This window comes from Coturnix japonica, chromosome 19, assembly GCF_001577835.2.
Source record: "Coturnix japonica isolate 7356 chromosome 19, Coturnix japonica 2.1, whole genome shotgun sequence".
Lineage (NCBI taxonomy): Eukaryota > Metazoa > Chordata > Aves > Galliformes > Phasianidae > Coturnix > Coturnix japonica.
Window position 1 is genome coordinate 6,239,562 of NC_029534.1, and position 21,481 is coordinate 6,261,042.

General features: G+C 38.0%; 1 protein-coding gene across 11 annotated transcripts in view; it reads left to right on the forward strand.

Moving 5' to 3' along the window:
* The window catches only part of BRIP1 (BRCA1 interacting protein C-terminal helicase 1), a 117,791-nt gene that overhangs the window by 4,056 nt on the left and 92,254 nt on the right, over positions 1-21,481 (forward strand). For all 11 annotated transcript variants that reach the window (XR_001558973.2, XR_004309330.1, XR_004309329.1 and 8 more), the window contains exons 7-14: positions 2,885-3,178; positions 3,793-4,014; positions 4,350-4,549; positions 7,508-7,640; positions 8,136-8,287; positions 9,367-9,538; positions 9,637-9,774; positions 10,164-10,325. Coding sequence is in view for 2 of the 11 variants with exons in the window: in XM_015880606.2 (XP_015736092.1) it covers positions 2,885-3,178; positions 3,793-4,014; positions 4,350-4,549; positions 7,508-7,640; positions 8,136-8,287; positions 9,367-9,538; positions 9,637-9,774; positions 10,164-10,325 (1,473 nt within the window). In the remaining 9 variants the exon portion in view is untranslated. The remainder of the gene's footprint in view (positions 1-2,884; positions 3,179-3,792; positions 4,015-4,349; positions 4,550-7,507; positions 7,641-8,135; positions 8,288-9,366; positions 9,539-9,636; positions 9,775-10,163; positions 10,326-21,481) is intronic.

Sequence of the window (21,481 nt, forward strand, 5' to 3'; positions counted from 1 at the left end):
CTGAGGGGGGCAATCCTCCAGGAGCTTCATCTGAGAAACCATACCCTTACGCTGCTCTCTTCATTTCTTCTATTTAAACATATGGTCTGAGAAACTGGGGCAGCTGGGTTAAGGAATCCCCATTTATACTTGGTTTAAAAAAAAAAAGAAAAGTAAACAGTAAATGGAGAGTAGTGTAACAAACACTTGGGGTATCAAGAAACAGCTGTGAAAAGAATCTGTCTTAATGTGCTAGCCTATTGCAGTCGAACATATTGCTTACAACCTTCACAATGGAGTTTGAGTGACTTCTGTTACACATTCCAGGAGACTGGCAGCCTGTTACAATCAGGGTCTGGACTCCAGAATAGACTAATTTACCGCAATGGGATGAAGAAAGTTGTGGATTTGTGTTACACGCTCTCACCTGACACCGTATCTGATCCCTTACCTGCTGACTGACGTTTTGAATGAGCTCTTTGAAGCAAGTTCCAGCTTAATTAAAACGTTTGCTTGGTTAGCAGTGATCTGTGAAAGCCTGTGATAAATATTGAACTGGGTTCACCTGCTGGTTACTGCAGAGGATAAACAGCTGCTTTGTGTGCCTTAATCAAGGGGCTGCAGCAGCCTCAGGGTGCTGCGCTTTCTGAGGCTCATAAAGGAAGAGTTGAAAAGCTCTTTAATGTTGCTGCTGATATCTTACTAGACTGCGCTTGTGTGATATTTCACACAAGCAGTGTTCGCTGTTTTATCATCTAGATGCCTTTGTAACTGGGAAATGTAGATGCAGATATGAAGAACTCCTCTTATCTCTTTGTGTTACACAGATCACAGCCTTGGTGTTTGTTTAGCTCCTTTTTACACGTAGGACAGGTTGGCGGACTTGATTATTCTTTTATTAATCTGACTTCGACGTTTTTGCTGTATAAATATTGATGTGATAGGCAGCTTTATCTGCCTGCTGACAGAAGGGAAAACAAGCTGGATTGCCCCAGGTCCGTATAGTCGGTATCTGATCTCAAACGTCTGCCAGTGGATGTTACTGATGAAGAAGTGCAGAGGATTTTATGCTTTTTCTCTCTCTAAAAATCTATCCCAGATTCAAACAGCTGAAGACAGCGTTAGTTTTAAAGCTGGTGGCCACGGTGAAATAGTTTTCTGTTTTCTTAATGATTTATACACTCCCACGTCTATTTCTCTCCTTGTGTGCACATGTATTTCTATATATTTCTGAGCTGCATTTTCCCATTGTTAGAGCAACTGTTACAAAATGGCTGCTGTTTTTGCCGTATTATTTTTCTGTTACTTTTATTTCATAAACTAAATATGGAGTTTAGCATTGGCACCAAGTATTAGCGATAGCTGTATCATCTTTGAATTCTGCAAATCAACTGGAATTGAATTGAAAAGCCAAGTGCATTCATGGAATAGGCAAACTGCTTCTGAAGCATTAATTGTCAGCATGTCCATGTGCTGTTCGCTGCTTCAAAGAGCAAAATAGAAATATCAAGGTGCAATTTGCAGCTCTCTGTGTGAGTACAAACAGAATTGAGCATTGCCACATATGTAACATACACCACATGTCAGCTGTTTCCTGCCTTGCTGTTGACAAGAGCCCCATTCATAACTCTTCTTTTTATCCTTTTGGTGAATAAGTAATTATTCAATATCGAAGGCAGGATATTTGGAACTGGCTATTTAATGTGGCAGCACAGGGTAATGAAATCTGCCGCTAGTGGCAACCTGAGAGGGGAATGTAACAATTCCAGCATGGGTGTAACTGTATCTGCTTTGAAGGCCTGTTTATTTGGCACATCAGTGAACCTTTTATCCCAGTGAGTGACAGCCCCAGAAGGGTTACATTTACATGCATCCTATCATGTATTGTAATATTTAATGGTGGACAAGGCTGAGTGGGGCTGAGGGTAATGTGAACTTGCTTTGCCTCGGAGCGGAGGCTAAAAGACAGCTTGATCTGCAGTTGTGGTGTAACACACAGCATGACTAGCATTTGTTTGTAATGGATAATCTTACTGATTACAATTAAAAAGGGAGGGAGGAATATTGGAGCTGGCAGCTTCATGTTGGTACTTGAACTGTCAAGCTGAAAACCAAATACAAATCCTTGTGCACTAGAGGAATTAGTTATTTTTATGGGAGCTGTACGTAGACACTGTTACTCATGAGTTTCTTGTTTTCCGTGCTTCTTTTGATGTTAATTATTACAGTTTGGAGACAGTTGGTCCAGTATCTTGTATTATGACAGACATTATAAAGATGGTGCTTCTCAAGAAGGAAAAAATGCTTTAACAATACTTTGTGGGTTTTGCTTAGAATTATTCATTTCGTCTTTTTCGTAGTTGCTATTAGGCCTTTCCCATAGTAGCACATCAAATTTGTTCCTAATTGAGTCTATGTGAGGTAGTCTGGTATTTTTTCTGCAGATTTCATTAAACTGTCTGGATTTCTTTTGCATGTTTTAAGGAAAACTGCTCTCAGTATTTCCATTTTGGTGTCAAGTCCCAAAGTTTTCTTCCATTAAGTTGCTGGATGTTTCTTGTTTTGTGACAGTAGTATCCTTCTGCCCAAGTTTAAATGTCAGAAGTTCCTTTATGCTGTTCATGTGTCTTACCTGTGTGCATACTCTGTGGGAGCAGCAGTTTTCTCTGTGATCGGGTTCTGATGTAGTTGAACATGGTGATAGCAGAAAGTCAGTCATGAGAATTGTCAGTCATGAGAGGATGTGATGTGTTCTGTAACATTTCTTAACGTTGATAGGCCAGTGTGATGATTTAATGGGATATCTTGAACTATCCCACAGGGCAGTTTTTAAATAGACCGTAAATGATTTGGCTTGTTCATCTTGCAGTGGGATTTTGCTAATTTTTCTTGGTTTGGGTTACAGCTTTTCAGCCCTTGCACGGAGTGTTCCTGTTCCTCTGGAAAAGAAACTCGTAAAGATGCTGGTAACACAAAGAAGAAAGCAAATGGAGATCAAACATTCATTCCCAAAATATTTTTTGGAACACGAACACACAAACAAATTGCTCAGATTACCAGGGAGCTGAAGAGGACAGCGTATTCTGGTGTCTCTATGACAATTCTCTCTAGCCGGGATTATACCTGTATTCATCCAGTGGTGTCCAATAGTAGTGGTAACAGGAATGAACTGTGTGTAGAATTACTGGAAGGAAAGAATGTGAGTAATTTTGGGCATATGACTATAAACATATTCGAGTGAAAGGTAGTTACGTTTTGGGTTTTTATTTCTTCATGCTATGTTGGTTAAGGTAAAATTGCATTTTAATTGACTGACAGTGTGTATCAACATTTTCTATGTTGAAAAACATACACTAAGAAATAATCTTTATTGCTCATCTTATTTGTGAGCATAGTTATAATTTCAACAGTTCTGTAAAGAATTTTTTCCTTTAAATTATGAAGATACACACTGAAGACTGGTACCTCCACACTATATTTTGGTGGCCTATATGTGTAGGCTTTGATAATGTTGTCTACAGTGTGTGGAATAAAGTAGCTGTCTTTACTTTTGTAAGCACTTAATTTCTTGCATTGTATACATAAATGCAAAGTACCCTTTGTTTATTGAATTAACCATAGATCTGGCCATGTTAAGCTCTTCAAGATGTGCTTTTCATTGTTGCCCTTAACAAAAAAAAAAACCAAAAACATAACTGTTAGAAATGTTTATAGGAAATAAAGTCAAATGTATATAACGACTGAGGATTTTATGCTTGCTTGTTTTTTTGTTATTTTTGCCACCTGTAATGTTCTGTACTCATTTGCTTTTAGGGCAAGTCCTGCCTTTACTATCATGGTGTTCATAAACTCAGTGAACACTTTGCCCTGCATTCTGCACATAACACGTACCAGGCTTGGGACATTGAGGATCTAGTGAGCCTGGGAAAGAAGCTTCGTGCCTGTCCATACTTTGCAGCCAGAGAACTCATGGTGGGGGCCGACATTGTGTTTTGTCCTTATAATTATCTCCTAGACCCACAGATACGGGAGAGTGTAAGTATATTTGTAATAGGGTCACTGCAATAAGTGAAATTAAAAAAAAACCAAAACTGTAATGTTCAGTGGTCACGATCAACTGAAATCCTATTTGTATCCATATATAATCTACAAATAACTCCTGGATTAAATGTTTTTATCCTTTTTTTTTTTTTCTTTCTATCAGATATTCCTGTATTCCAAGTAATGTTTCCTTTGTTCATGGCTTAGCTAATCAGTCACTTGTTGGGCTCGTGGAGACCAGTTTTGAACAGAATCCTGTTAGTTGCTATTTTTCATTACTACATTTTACTGCAGATAACCATTGTTTTTGTTTGTTTGTTTTTTTTAAGATGGAAATTAACTTGAAAGGCCAGGTAGTCATTCTGGATGAAGCCCATAATATTGAGGATAGTGCTCGGGAGGCGGTGAGCTACAGTGTTACAGAAAGTCAAGTGAATGCTGCTCGAGAAGAGCTAGATTTCATGGTCAATAACAACATCAGGCAAAAGGATCATGAGCAGCTACGGGCTGTGTGCTACTCTTTGACAAAGTAAGACCATTTTTTTAATTGTTTTATGTCAATTAGTATTTAGATAATAGCATTTAGGCTCCTTTTGTTTTTTCTTAAAATGGTCATAATCTGCTTTAGTAGGAATCTCAGTCCCTTCATTATTTGGTTGTAGATTCTTCATATTTGAAAGTGAATTTATCAGTCATGCCCTTTGTATTCCCTGCAAAACTTGGCTCGAATTTCGGTGGAGTGAGAGCTCTGAAAACCTGCACCGTGTACAAATTTGCAGTAGATACTTGCTGAGTCTTTAGAGGATTCAGTCAGCAAACTCTTTGCACAAGCAGACCCTGTCCTTTTTTCTGATTACTCTCAGGCACAAGTTGTCCACACACTGTTACTGATCATTCTTTCTCTCTATGTTATATCAGCAGAAAATGGTTTTAATGATTTTCTTTTGTACTGACGTTGAAACCAAGGATGTGCTGAATCTCTTAGCACCTGCCTTGTTGGAGGAACACAGATGTCATGGAGTTCAGTGAACAGAGAAATAGAAATGACTGAGAGTGTGGGTTTGGGAGCTAGAGTTGAAAAGTAAGGCAGAAAGAAGCTGAAAAAGTAGAAAATGTTCTCTCCCCTGCTTTGTTTTTATCATTGATCATGTAAAGGAAAAGGTAGTAAGAGGAAAAAAGCACGTAAAATCCAGAAAGCGCAGAGATGATTGGAAGAGGGGACCTCAACAGAAGCTGGAAATCTTGATAGAAGTGGAATAGAAACCAGTAGACTAGGGGCAGAAGCTTGGGAAGAAGGAAAGAAGAAAACAAGAGGGCACGAGGGTATGTTTTGTGTGGAGTGGGAACATGGGAAAGTTGAGTGACATGGCCTTGAAGTGACCTGAACTCTGATGCAGTGCATGTCAAATCATTGTTGTGTTGCATTAGCAGCTGGTGGAATACATTGTGCAGCACAGTGCAGCAAGTAGTCCCTCATTTTCCTATCCCCTGTCCTGAGAGTTAATGCTTGTGTCAAATAAACAACTTCTGGTTTTCTCTTCTGCAGAAGTTAGTTCTCCTACTTTAGATATTTCAAATGCTGTATTTTAGTACAAGATGGGAATAGCGAGGTTGGAGACTCGGTTGCCCCAAGCCTTTTAACCTTATCAGAAAAATGAAGGTTGATTGCCTTGGCAACTGCCAACAATAAGAAAAGGGGTTGGAAAGCCGAGGACTGGGTGTAAATGGCCAGTAATTGGTAATGTACTGTTGCATAAAGTGAAGTGGCTTTGCCAAATGCATGGATAATTAGAAAAATCTTATTTCACTTGGAAAGGTCCTGGGCCCTCATTCCAGGCAGCACTTAAGCAATGGGCTTAGTGCCACTGAGGTGCTAAAATGACCTTTCTGAGGAATTTGAAGATACAGCAATGGAGGGAAATTAGCAAACTCTTCTGATGAGATGCAGGTTTAAAAGGACAAATTGGTTGGTCAGTGGAGGACCAATCAGCCATTCAATTGGTCATTCTGTGTCAACAGTAGGATTTTCTGGTAGGAAGGGAAGGGATAAACATGTTAGAACTGAAGGCAGTCTGTAACGCATCTTTTCCTAAAGATGTTGTGTATGCTGGTTTCCACGTCAGTACTGTAGATATCTGAGAATGAAGCTGGTTTTATTTATGCTTAGGCTTCTCTCTGAAAATAAATACTTATTTAAAATAACAAACAGGTATTTCAAGTTAATGCTTTACTGTTAGATTTAATAGGATGGCTGTTCTTTTTAGAATTTGCCCCTTTTAGTGATGCTTTTTTTTATTGGATTAGGAAAGTGTTTGTATTTGCATTGATAGCATAACCATTTTGAAAGTATGTGATGGTGTTTAAGGTATAGAACAGAGAAACAGAAGTTTTACACTTCCTGAAATGTTTTATCCATTTATTCGTTTCTGTCATGCTGGCCTCTTCCTAATTTTAATTCCAGGTCTTTTTGATGTTACATTTGAGGAATTAGGGCTCAGTATTACAGTGGTGAACTTCTGCCTGTGTTAGTGATCATCATTCCTTAACAAGATAAAGCAAATTATGGCTGAAGAAGTGATTGTTCTGGTGGTATTTATGGAGGGTTTTTTTGTAACCTGGCAAAAAGGAAGGTTTTTTAATTGTTCTGTTGAGCAGATGATTTGCAGTGACAGGACAGGAAATCTGGAGCTGAAACAGTTACTAAGCCTTGTTGCTTTATTTGATAATGATTAACTGATTTTACAGATACATATTTTGAACTGTTGTAGAAATGACAGCTGTCTTTCTGATGCCTCCTGCTGGTTGATGAGACAGACAGCTTCGGCATTTCCTGAGAAAGAAGGAGCCTGCCTGCTTTTCTAGACAGAGGGGGAGAGCTTTGTAATAGTGCAGAGATGATGAAAGACATATTTAGGTAGTGGAAATCTTAGCTCTGTCACAAATGAGATGATGTGTATGTTTAGGTCCTGTTTTAGAAATCCCTATCTTATATTGTATTGTCACTGTGGTTATAATTTCACTTAATTTTCAAGCTGTAGCAGAGTTACAAACATCTGTATAGATACCAAAGGGAGTCATTTCATGCCTCAAGATTTATTTATTTTAGGGAGGTTTATAATTGAGAGGATGACAAACCGACTTGTATCAGTTAGAGTAATGAGTGGCTTTAAAAGCACAGCAGAAATCTTTCCCAAATGAGCCTGACATCTTGTATCATAAGAACAGATTTTAATCTCTTTTCCTTATTGTAAAAGTAATACATAACAATAAAATATAAATGCATAGGGATGAGTTTTCCTCTCATGTCATTGAGCTGCATCAAGAGCAGCTCATTTCAAAAGAGAACAGCTGGCACAAGGAAAAAGTGGTCAAGTATTTATCATGGTCATCATAGAAGAGTGGTGCAATTCAAGGTTCAATTTGTTTGGTACTTGGATTGTATTTCAAAGTTGGTGCTAAAATTGGTTCTGATTTCTTTCTTTTATAGCTGGCTACGGGAAAGCTCTAGTCAGCTGGTAGAAACAGGGTATGAAACCTCCTGCAAGGTCTGGAGTGGAAAAGAAATGCTCAACCATTTTCATGAAATGGGAATAACCAATATTAGTTTTCCTATTTTACAGGTAATGTTGTAAGGTATATAAATAAGTACCAGAGTTATTAAGCATCTTAAAATACCCGTAAACTAAATGTTGATGCATCTGTTACTTTACTACCATTTTGAAAAGCTGTCTAAAAATTATACGTGATGAAAACCAGGAGTAATCCATTTGAGCTACTGCAACTTGCAGAAAATCCATGTTTTAAAGGTTAAAATTGATCATGTACAATTATCTTAAATTGAGCCAGTTAGTCACTGATAGCTTTGTCTGTTCTGTCTGCAATTTTTATTGACTGTTGAAATGTACTTAGAGTATTTTCAACCCTATCCCTTCTTTTTGTGTAAGCCAAATACATTAAAAGCTCTGTTACTTTTCCTTTCCAATGCTATCTTCAGTCATACTTTATAGGTGTTGTAGGTGAACTTTTAAAGCAGTGTGCTGGTTGTCTTGTATCTGTACTAAGCTTTTGAGAAGATAAATCACAATGTTAATGTGGAATTTATTTGCCTCTCATAGAAACACCTTTCTGCTGTCTTGGAAAAAGAAGAAAAAATATCCATGTTTGGTAAAGAGGAACTTGTCGAGATACCTATAGTGAGCTCTGCCACTCAGATTGTGCTGAAAGGGTTATTCATGGTTCTTTTCTATCTTTTTAAAGATAACAGCAGGTCAGTGTAAATACGTAGCCTGAGCGGGGTGGTGGTGTTCAATTCAGCTGCATTGCCAAACGGTCTGTTTCATTTGTGCAACACTTATATTGTAGTGTCTGGACTCTGAGGAAAAACAAACATTTCAAAAAGCTTTGGGAAATTTACTTATGTGGGAAGGATTCATTGAAAACTAATTTAAATACTACCAAATTATATTGGTTTCACTCAGGAATGAATTCACATATTGAAGAAATTTGTTTGAAGGTTAGAGATGAATTTTCTTGTTGCACTGCCAAGCTAAATGTGCGTGGGTTTTGTTTTTCTACGTAGCATTTATTATTGGCTTCTGTCTACTAATTCCAGCAGTTACTAATGCTTTCTGATTTAAACCTTATATTTAAAAATATTAATTACTGTGAAGCTTCGTTATTTTTCCAAAAGGAGAATTGGCAACTCTTGAAATTTTGTATCTCTTGCTGAGTTAGAATCATAGAATCATAGAATGGCCTGGGTTGAAAAGGACCACAATAATCATCTGGCTTCAACCCCCTGCCATATGCAGGGCCACCAACCACCACCACATCCAGCCTGGCCTTGAATGCCTCCAGGGATGGGGCATCCACAGCCTCCTTGGGCAGCCTGTTCCAGTGTGCCACCACCCTCTGGGTGAAAAACTTTCTCCTAACCTCTAACCTAAACCTCTTGTCTTAGTTTAAAACCATTCCCTCTTGCCCTATCCCTATTCATCCTCATAAACAGGCATTCCCCCTCCTAAGTGCTCCCTTCTAGTACTGGAAGACTGCAGTGAGGGTCTCCCTGGAGCCTTCGCTTTTCTAAGCGAAACAAGCCCGATTCCCTTAACCTTTCCTCATAGGAGAGGTGCTCCAGCCCTCTGACCATCGTTACCTTCTTCTAGTGAAGGCATTACAGCCTGCACAGTCCACAACTTTTCTGTTTTCAGATAATACAGCATATAACGTTACTTTTTATACTTAAATTTTAAAGGCATTTTAGCAACATACTGTCTTTGCCTTTTATGAGCTTAATGCTTACAGTTTGCTTAACTGTAGTTTTAATATTTCTGTGCCTCTTCATAGGTTTGCAGATGATTACAGAGTTGCTTTGCAACAAACTTACGCTTGGACAAATGAAAACCAACCTGACGTTTCAGATAGCAGTGCTTTCTTTACAAAGACCAAACACAAAAGGAATTTGCGACATAAAACTGTAGTCCACATGCTTAATTTTTGGTGCTTGAATCCTGCTGTGGTAAGCTAGATGTGAAGAAACTAATTCTGAATGATAGCAAATACATGTAGATGATTGCATCTGTTTTCTGAATCCCTTCATTTCTCTCTCCAACTTAGGCATTTTCAGACCTAAATGATGTCAGAACAATTGTTCTGACATCTGGGACACTCTCTCCAATGGATTCATTTTCTTCTGAACTTGGTGTGAAGTTTTCTATTCAGCTGGAGGCAAATCATGTTATCCGGAACTCACAGGTAAACTCTTACAGAGTTGTTCCCTCCTTTGAGGTATAATGCTGGCCATTGTGAAATAAAGCTAATTTGCAAATAAAGGTACTGACAGATGCATTCTGTGAGTATGAATAAAATGTACAGACCAGGCTGGTACTTGGAATTAGCAATTGTAAAGTAAATCTTCAAATGTACCCCCTCCATTTGAAAATGTAACACTGTGCTATTTGATAATTCAGTTTTGTCTCAATTATTGTGCTCTTCTGAAGTTTTAAGTGCCAGGATTCATTTGCTTAGAGAGATGTCTCTGTATTTTAATCTGTCTTTAATGTTTTGTTGTTTAGCATAACATAATTTAGCACGTTTTGTGTCACTTACTTTAGTATTGACTTTTTAAATGTGAAATACACAAGGTTTGGGTTGGCACCATTGGAGCAGGCCCGAATGGTCGGAAGCTGTGTGCCACGTTCCAGCATACAGAGACCTTTGAGTTCCAAGATGAGGTGGGAGCACTTCTGCTTTCAGTGTGTCAAAAAGTTGGCCAAGGAATTTTGTGTTTCTTGCCATCCTACAAGGTAAGGAAATCTCTCTTCATATTTTGCCTTTAAGAACCATCTGCTATATTTGCAAAACATACCGTGAATTTTCTTGTTCTATGCATTAACATGTGAATGCATATAGAATAAATATATTGCAGTAAAATAACTATATTGCACTGCAACTTCTTCAGGCTCATGTTGGCTGCTGTGCTGATTTGTTTTTGTGAAACAGCAGGCTCATATTTGTTTTCAGCAATGTCTGTATCTCAGTAATTATGATTTTTTTCTTAAATTGTTTCCTGAGTGCTTTGAAACTGAAGTAAAAAGAACAACTCTGTATATTCTTGGTATATTTGAATGCAGTGTTTATCCAGTTCATTGCTTTCCGTGTTTCTTATTTGCTTTCACTGCACTGAAGATTGTGGTATATTTTTTCCTGAATCCGATGGGAATTGCTCTCTGGCATCAGCTGAAAAGAATCAAATTTCTCAATTTCAGACTATGTGATATCAAATTTCACTAACAACAGATATCTAATCATGGTTAATTTGTACATCACACAAGTTCTGCTTTCTTCTCCTTTAGTTCTGGTTATTTTCACTGAGCTCTAGGGAACAGAAGTATTAACCTGCAATATTAATCTGTTATTCCTGCCTGCTTTTCAGGTAATATTTGTAAGAATTTGGCTTTTTTTCATTTTAAATTCTAAAAATTCTTATCAATATTTAAACAAACAAAACCCAGACTCAACAACCAACCAAATTCAAACCATTAAAGCCCCTGTTGTACAACAACAACAACTAAAGACCCTCAGTCTAATGGAAAAATAAAGGTTTCAGGCCATTTTGTTCATTTCCAGGGTTCCCTGCAATAGAATATTTTTTAAAATGAAAGAAGACTTGTCTATTATTTTTTTTTCCTACCTTTCATGTTAGTTTGATCGTTTAACTGAATGACAAATGATAAAACCAACAGGGGTTAGCAAAGCAAGGATTTTTCTTCTTTTTTTTCTTTGAGTGTCTTTAAAGGATTCCAGTCATCAGTGCAGTTACTGGCTGTAACCATTAGGTGACCACATTAGACCAGGTAATGTACGGTCAGTGTAAAAAGTGGATTACTGACTGTAAATTTGTTGAACTAAGCTCACCAAAGCAACAAAGGCAACAATCTGAGAACAAATTTTGCATTCAGTTCATTTTCTTAAGGAATTTGAGGGCATATTTCAGTTCTCACTATCACTGCTGTTCTAATTAGCATTTAATGTTAAGCAGCATGCAATAGATGATCTTGTTATATATAGACCTGGCGAATGCTTTAGAAAGTTTTTATGAGAATAGTAGTCTGAATTGAAGGTACGGTGAGACTTTGTAATGACATTTAGTAAAGAAGGAAAGAGATTGCTGGACAGCTCTGGTACCCTTCCCCCTCTCACTGCCCTTAAGCTTCGCTAAAGGTCACCCAGCTAAACACGTTGAGTGTTTTTTCTTTGTGGGAATACTTCCATGAACCCAGCGAAAGTATTGATAAATATAAATTGTAGACAATTGAAGGATGATATTTTAAAATCACATTGCCAATATTTTTCTATGGATGCCCTTTTTCATTCCACTTCTTCTTTTATTCTGGATTGGGTTGCCTTTAAATCTAAGAGATTAATTTGTTGAAAATACAGAATAATGTAAGCATAAGTATATTAGTACAGGGAAAAGAAGATATTTTTCTTTCATCGTCACACAGAATATGGTTTTGCATTTCAAAACTGCTTTTCAGAGATTTTTATGGGGAGATTGCACCTTTTAAAGAAACCGTTCAAGCCTATGGAGATGGGATTAATACACCTGGTCATGTACCTCACTGAATTAATGATTATGAGTTAGTCTGATATCTTCAAAAATTAGGTTACTTTCAGAATTTCAGTTTCTACTTCCTTATAAATAAAAGGACAAGAAAAAAAAAGAGGCAGAAATCACATCTCAGGCTTAAATAAAAGATGAGTGTATTTCCTTTTCTGTTGTGAGAATGGTACTTTTATGCTTCCTAGCCTGAATCATTTGGAACAGAAGGAATGGAGATGTACTACTGCCCACAGGAAGCAGAGGTAGAGCAGCCAGTCTGCGTGTCATGGTGTGTCATGATGAACTGTGTTGGGGGCATGGACCTAGCTGTGTTTTCTCACTGCTTGTCCTCTTAGACAGGACAATGTCATTTTACAACATCAAAAATAAAATAAATTTGCGGCAGAAGCAGAACAAATCAAAACCATTTAATCTTCCTGCTCTGGAAGTTTAAGGGGCTTTTATAAGTAAAGCTTATTTCTCTATATTTCGCCTAGAGTTTCAGGTGGCTTTGTAAATGCTGAGGAAGTAATGCAGCATTTCCAGGTGAAAGTGATGAGCCGTGTATTCATGTCAGAGCCTGTGAAACTTGAGCATAAATGTAGTGATTTGTTTCAGACTTCTGAAGTGCTTAATAGAAGTACTACTCAACAAGTACAGAGGCTGAGGCACTTGAAAGTTTTTATGTGCAAATAAATGGAAGGCAAATAAATTTCTAAATGTCAGAACTTCATCCAAATCGTAAGAAGAGAGAACAGGATGCTTCTTATAGAAATGTCACCAGAATATGATGCTATGGGAGCTATCGATTAAGTCAAATACTCCAAAAAACAGTAGTAGAGAAACTTGCCTTTACCTTGATTAAGCATTTGACTGTATATACACAGCAAATATCTGAAATCAATAATACAGTGGAGAAAAATGTATGCACAAGCAGAAAACAGTGCACATTTTGTAGTTTTCTGCTATAAAGAGCTGTGATGCCATATTTAATACACTGAGTAGTCTCCAGTAATATTATTTTTTTTGTAATTATCAAAGTTCCAGCATGTTGACTTTTTTTTTAAAGTAAAGTTATTAAATAGCAAACCAAGATACTTTTCAGGGCTACTAAAAAACGTCCTGTTGATACCGTGCAACAAAAATGCATTTATGTGAAAATCAGTAGCAACTCCAGGAAAAACACTCTATAAAAGAGAATATCAGAAGGTGAAAAGATTACTCAGAAATCTAAGATGCTTTTAAACAAGATTAAGATAAGGACCATTAAGGTTCATGTCGCCGACCTGTCTGCATTAAGATATATCTTGCCTGGTGCCTGCATCTTAGATGATTCATTCAATATGTGTCATATCAAAGTCAAGGTATCCAGCGAGGAGAAAAATGCTAATGCTTATAAATTTTAGTGATAATCCATCATGATGAATTAACTGACCTTTCTTTAGTAGCTCTTTTACAAAATAAGCTCTGGACAATAATGTTAATGTTTTTTTTTCTTTATTATTATTTTTTTAAGATGTTTGTTAATTTGTATTTGCTAATTATTGACTCATAACTTAGAAGTAGAATTTTTTAAGTAGTTGGTTTGGATGATTTGATTCTTAAGATTGAGAATCAGATTTTTTTGCTACTTTTTCTCTGCACCTTTAAGAGGTAAGTAGTGTTCACTATTGATTTAGATTAACCATTATTCTTCTGTATTTCCTTTCCTTTAAAAAACTTTAACTTCTGAAGTCAAACACCAATTTTAATTGATAGCTGCATGGTGTCGCTGTGTATTTCGTGTTATGCTGCCTCAGACAGATTTGAGGAGGGGGCAGGCGGGGAAATGGGGAGTTCCAGGAATACAAGCCTAAGAATATAGAAGCATTAACTACTTCATTCTCTCTTTTGAGAGCCTCTAAGAGGAGCCGAATGGCCTAAAGCTACCATTTAAATATTACTTGCTGTACTATCTATGAAGTATTGATATCCAAATGTCTGTAACACAGATTTTTCTTGTACTGTTTGCATTGCTGTGTGTTTTAAAATGCAGGTGGCAGTGGATTGGGGTTTACAGCTACGCTGCTACGTGAAAGAATTCCATCCTTAATGAGTTTTAAACTCTGAAAGTCACTTTTTCATTGGCAGAAATAAATGCTGAATTTCTTTTTGGAGTTTCTATGGATCCTGATGGAAGTTCTATCAGTTGCATGCTGTTTTCTTGAGTGTCTTAGCTGGTCACCTCGACTTCAGCAAGGACAGGCAGAGCAGGCAGCCAGCTAATCTGTTTTAACTGGAACGCCTACTTTTATCACTTTGACTCTTTTCACATTTAAGGTATCAGCCAAAGCAGTGGTGCTGTTACAGACAAGTGTTTTTTTCCCTTCATTTTGATGTTCTGTTCTGGCAGTGCCACATGACTTTAGGTAAGCACATCTCAACAACATCACTTAACTCCCTGAGCAGAGCACAGCGATTGGTCCAACTTGGGCTGTTTTCAAGAGGCAGACTCTTCAGATTTGGTTTAGGTAGGTAGTTTGGACCTCTGTTTAACCTCTGACTATTACACTTTCCAGCCATTACACAGCAGTGTTTCTGCATTGGACATAAGCCCAAATCCTGGGATATTCTGTCTGCTAGGCTGGACATAAATGTGCCACCCCCATATATGACAGGCTGAATGGGGGACATGGTTTCAGTATTAATTCTGAATGTCTGCCTCTTCTTAGTTCAAGACCTGTTTTTTTGTTGCTTTTTTTTTTCTTCTTTACTGAGAGTTGTTTGAGATTGGTTGAAAACAGTTTTTGAAGTTTTGTGGCAGAAAATGAATTGGGCTTAAAGCTGAATAAGTTCAATTTCTGGAACTTTTTGAAATACAGCTTTGTAAACAAATTATAAGAAACCCATTTTTGCTATCATCAATAAGGAAAAAATGCTGCTTTCTGACAACTTGTAGTTCTTTAATAAATTACTTCAATACATTCACAAAAGATGGTAGTCTGTTTGGCCAGGCCTATTAAAAGCATTAAGATTTGAGCACTGGCTGTTAAAATGAGTAAATGGCAATATCACAAAGTTAAACAAATGCCAAAAAACATTTTCCAGAGTACTGGGATTGTAACAATACCATTAATGAGGGCAAAGAGGTTTTAATGCAATTTGCACGTTCTAAAGTTTCAAAAAGAGGTTTTGAGTTAGTGCATTATTAATGTTCTGAACATCTGGAACTGAGTAAGAGCCATAGACATTGAGCAAGTGCAGGGTTTCCCCACTAGGTCTGATGCTGACTGATTTCCTCCCCAGCAAAAAGCTTGTTTTAAGAAGTTTGAGACAGTAAAATGACAATATCCAGATAAGAGATAAACATTCCACAATGCCTTTTTTGCTTGTAACGTATGTGGAGGAAAAATTGGAGAGCATTAGGTTTGTGCAGTTAAAAGGCGAATTTGAAATTAAAGAGGAAAACTGTGATTTGCACCCAGATGGTGCTCTGAGGTGCGGCTGCACTGATAGCAGAGGAATTACCTAATGCCACCGGGTGGGCTCTATAAGGTAGCTTACATTTATCTGTTGGATGCATTTAGGTATAGTTTGCAGGGATAAATATTCTTTATCACAAGTAGCATTCTCCTTTTTGTCTTTGTTTGGTAACTGTAGGAGTGTTTTGAGGAAGAGATGTGTTTTTGTGTGTATATCTTTGTGGGAAACGGAAATCTGTTTGCACCCAACATGTTTTATGGCACAAATATGTAGTTTGAAATTGTGTTAACTTGCTGCATCATTTTAGTATTGTAAAATGTAATTCAGAAATGCTGCAGCTTTAAAATGAACCTGTAAAATGCTGTTTCTCATATCACAGAATTGCAGGTGTTGGAAGGGACCTCTGAAGATCATCTAGTCCAAGCCCCCTGATTTCCATGTGTCTATAGTTTTAGATGTCATAACCATAGTTAATATCCAGCATCACATTCATTGGGATTAAAAGAAAGGAGGCCTTTAAGCAGGCTGGCATATCAGAGATAAGTTATGAAATAACTGTAAATTAATAATGATACTCACTTTCTGCAAAGCATTTGCTTGCTACTCTCATGGGAAAGGCATTCTCTTACTTCAGAAGCCTTATTTGTTTGAGCCAAACAGCTGCAATGCTGCTATTACAGTATGTAACAAACCCTAAAACCAAGGAAAGGCTTTAGGGAATAGAGTTCTGTCATCCTTGCTGACTTAAATTATGTGCAGATACCTAACAACTGAGGTAGAGTAGAATGATGGGAGAGGAGTTAAACTCTGTGCGCCTGTCTTGCACTGCACAGAGCCACTGTATGCCCCCTGGAGGTCACTAAGGTTTGTTTCAGGGACTGCAGACTGCTGGGGTTGTTGTGACACCAGAGTGACCCTTTTGGTGTGGGTTTAATTTGAAAGACTTATGCCAGATTCTAAAGCTGTGTCTGTTGCCCTCCTCTGATGAAAGTCTTAGCAGACTCATTTCCGTGTGATGGGGCAGAAAATAAGTGATCTAAAAAAGCTGAATTTTAATGACTCGAACAATACATTTCAACATTTGTACCTAATAAATGTAGATGGAGTTTTCTTGTAGACCACTGGTTTTTCGTTGCTTTTTACTCTCACTCTGTACTAGTAGTTTTCCTTCCGATCTTTATCTCAACTTCCTCATGTTTTATGGTTTTTGTTGCTCCCATTAATCATATACAGTATCTTTTCTTTCATTTTTATTCTCCATTTTTTTCATCATCTAAAAGTTTAAATGTCTGTAATATAAACTGTCTTGATATTGGAGCCCTTGCATTCATCCAAAAGGCCAATTTTCAGGCTTGGTGTGCATTATCTGAGGTGTCTTCTGAGAGCTACAGTGGCTACTTAAATCTTAATGCAATTTCTGAAGTCTACAGTTTCACTTTATCGCACTGACTTGAGCGCGGAGGTATGTGAAAGGCATTGCATGTGATGGAAGGGTTCAACCATTGCATGCCAGAGCTCTTCACTGAAGACTGCAGAGGTGGCATTGCCTTAAATAGGAAAGAACTGCAGCAGAAGGAACATTGATGTTTATACGAGAAGTAAAGATTTTCCTATAAACAGGTATACAATCTTTGCCCTCAAGTTCTGGTGCAGGCCCCCCTCCTTCATGTCATCAGTTCAGTCAAGTTGCTTTGCCAAACTAAACCTGGGCATGGAGCACGCGGATCGCACCTTGGCAGGATCATTTCTTAGATTATCTGGGAGGCTACGGCAGAAATATTGCCCTAAAATAAGAAAACCAGAGTCGTGCTGAATTACACTCAAAACAAATAATTGAAGTGCTGTCAAATAACTCCTAAGCTTTCAAAGCTGATGCCTGTTTTATTGTAAAGATTTATTACAGTGTTGTCAGTTAGAATTTTTTAACTTTTTGAGTTGTTTGAATTCATAATCCATGTGTGACATGATCAGCTCACTGCTGACCAAGGACCTTCTTTCTCGTTGTGATCCTTTTCCTGCTGCTCTAAATTTCATGTGATTCATATCTCTAGAACGTTGGATAGGGGCTTCTTCTTTCGTTTTATGTATATATATTTTTTCCTCTTTTCTGCTTAGTTTTCTTCTGGCTTTGTGAACTGAGTTGGCTCATCATGGGGTCAGGTAAGTGTCAGAGATGACTCCAGGGAGGAGATCATGTAGTGTACTCATGGATGTTAGCGTGGTCACCCCTTTTACAGCTAGAGCTCTGCCTTAGAGATGGAACAATGTTCCCTTTTTTTAACGTGCCTTTTTCAAAGGTTGACCTTAATATGAGTATCTGTGAAGATACTCATTTGGGAGGTGTGATAGTTTTATGAAGTATTGTCTATAATAAAGTTGTTACAAACTGTAGTGTTGTAATCTCAGACTGTCTTAAGCAGAGAGTTACTCAGGTGGATATTCTGGGTGAGTGGGAATTTGGGTGAAGTGATACGAAAGAAATGGGGTGTTTTGACTTCAGTCAGTGGAAGCCCACTTACATGAAGGAGTGAGAATCCCAGGACTAGTTTAAAGGAGCAACAAAGTTTGAGCTATTGAATAAATGGGTCTCCACTCTCCAGCACATCTTGCTTTCCAGAATGAGTGTCTCATTATCTTCCAAGTCCGAACCTTGATAGCATTTTCAATCTATATGCCAAATAATTTTGCCTGAGGAGCAGGGAAAAGGAACCGGCTAACAAAGTTTTCATGTAATCCTGTTGGAAAATAGCAACAGGAGCCATTTTGGTTACAGAGCTGTCCAAACAACTGCTGCTTTCTGTGAGAAGTGAGGATGAGATGCCCTCAGTTGTTCTTCACTGAGCATTTCTGTAGTATCTTCTCCTCAGAGCAGTGCCACAATAAATAGGTGTAGGCAGAATATGAATATAAGCTTGGGAGGTACCTTCTGGGTCGTGGAAATCAGTATTGCAAGAGACTTGCAATTATGAAGTGCCCTCTGGCACTTGCTTTTTACATAGAGCAGATAGGCCTTCTGATTGCATCTGATAGAGAATGGAATCTGCAGCGACAGTCTGCAGCAGATTATTGGGAGTAATGCATAAAAAAATTATGTGCTATACTGGTAGATGAGTGCTTTCCTTGTGAATTTCACACCCTGAGAGCAGTGTGGTTTAATATTTTATTGCACTGTTAGTTTAAATATCCTGAGCATACAGCATCAGGAAAATAAACTAAAAATCTATTACTGTTTCTCACCTTGAGCTCTGACTTGTCAAAGTACTGCAAGCTGAACTGTTGTATCTAGTTAACACATTCTCTCATTTCTGTTGTAATTAACAAGTGTTTTTCCTGCCATATTTTTTCATACCTATTAGGCAGTAATGACACTGGAAATTATTTTATGCATTCAAGGAGTAACTGCATCCACTTTGTGAATGATTAAATGCAAATAATAAATAACAATTACTCTCAATTCTTTTTTCCAAGAACTTTAAATGAAGCGAGGAGAAGGTGGGCTGGAAAGAAGTACTTATTAATAAGGAACAATAAACATAAAAAGCATTTTTAGGAGGGTGCACCTTGTGCAGGTTACAGTATTGTTCTGCACCACTGTAACCTGTTGCTTATGAAATTGTATTTTAGAAAACCAAATTGTAGTTTCCAATTAGGGAAGAAAGTTTGTGAGAAGCCTCTGCTCTTCTGCCTAAGGAACCCTATCTTATCTCGTTTGTTATCAGAATGTTATCTACTTGGTTAACTGTGGCGTACTGTTTAAAACTTTTCTTCTGTTAAAGTCATTGCATAACTTCTGAAAGTAATTCTTTATTGCCATGACTACAGAAAGTTCTGTCACTGTGCATCTTCATTCTCTAACATTTGCTTTATTCTTTCACTTAGATTTGGGGTTGCACAGATCTGTCAGGACGTGGTCCGCTCCCAAAGGAGAGGTTTCAGATGTCTCTGAGAATCAAAGCTGATGTGGTTCCCTGTTTGAAATCATTCCTTTTTTTTTTTTTTCCAATAATCACCAGTTCAGGGCTGAGCAGTGCGTATACATTGCGTGGTTGTTGCTGAGAAATTATCCGAGTCCTTTTGCATGCCACGATTTGCAGTCTAATGAGGGAAAAATGACCTAACTTTTTTTTCGGGTCGGTTCTCCCTCATGGCCCCGCGCCTCGCTGCTGCCGAGCTCATCCCTTCCTCCTCCTCAGGCTGGGGAAAAGAGGTCAGGGATGACTGAGCGTGGTTTGGGGCTGCTGAAGAAGAGAACAGCAATAGAAGATGCTGACCTCAATAATGAGCCATTCGTATTTTCTGTTTGGTTCAGAACCAGGATCTAAACGGTTTCTTTATTTACAGATTTTTCTGAAGAGTTTTCTATGCATGAAGGATTGTTTTTTCCTTGGGTAGTGTGGCGATAGCCTAGGGTGGATGTATGAGCAATTCTTGTAACACAGAAAGCTGTTGTCTTGGTTAATTTTAAACCGCAGCAAACAAAACTGTTTCAAACCAGGTTGGTTAGAAATAACTGTGACAGAGCTCAAAGCCTCCAAATTGTTTTGTGGTTAAACAAGCTGTTGTGTTTTGGAAAGAGATTTTATGTATTTGAAAAAAAAACCACAAAAACACCTTCTTTAATTGTAGAAGTAAGATATTAACTGTCATATTCGAGAGTCTTTGGCGTGCAAAACATTTCGTTTTTCATTACTGTTGTCGCCGTTCACATATTCCATTATTTAAGGAGGTTATTGAAAAATTGATGGCATGTTCGTACCAGAGAGACATCCTGTAGGCTGCAGTGTTGATTTATGGCACATGGAACACAGTTCAGTGCTTCAGTTTCCTGCTGGTGAGCGGCACTTTGTCATTGTCCCTAAAGAAAAATCATACCAGTGAAATCCCCTGTGTTTCCCCCAGGTTGAGTGATGCATACTTTTCCTTCAAATATGATTATGAATTATTCACCTTTTATTGTGCTGGAGTGTGCACATAGTGATCAGAATCTTGTTCTTAATACAGAGTTTTTCACCATGTTCAGGGTTTAGTTTAATTATGTAGTTGAGTAGTTGAGTTGCACAGCAGCTTTTATCTGTTTGGTTTGTTTTTATCCTCCCCCTGTCCCTCCCTGTCTCAGCCAGCCTGCCTGGCCAAGAACAACTTTTACCCTATGTTTGCTCTCTCAGCACACAAAACTTGGTCCTGAATGTTTGTTTTTCCATCTAATGATTGTATAAAATTGTGCTTGGGGCAGTAAGCTGGGTCTTCTAAACTTAAAAACACACATTTTCTGCACCAGTTCTTGGAAATCATAGACACCTATGAGGTTTTATTCTTCAAGCTGATTTTCTGTTGTAAAGATAACAAATCGGACTTTGCTGAAAAATCTCTTAAAATAGATCACATGGTAGCAATATAGATTTGCTATTGAGGACAGTTTTCTCCTGGGAGATGTGTAGAGGAAAGACTCCATGGCACAGAGCAGCAGATAAGAAAACTCAAAGCCTGCGTGATCTTTCATCATAACTCAGGGAAGGAATGCAAAATGTCAGAAGAAGTGTGAGATTTGGGTTGAAGTCTCTTCACAGCTTCCTGGGTTCTGCCTCCAGCCTGCTGGGGTCTTTATGCTGAAATGGGACTCTTCATGGATTAACCTACTCTCAGTATTGATCAACTTCAGCAGTTTTAGTTTTGGAATCAAGGCTGTTGGTGCAAGTTTGAATCTGTGAAGTCACTTTCCTTCCAGCTCCTTTTGCTTTAAATAGATGCACTCCTGTTTTATGCGCTTGATTTGCATTTTGCTGTAGTAGGTGGGAAGGGTTAGTGGTAAAATTCAGATCAGAAAATGTTTATCAACTGAAAAGGAGAGGTTCTGAAAAAAGTGTGTGATGTTTTCCTTTAGGAGTTGCATTCATC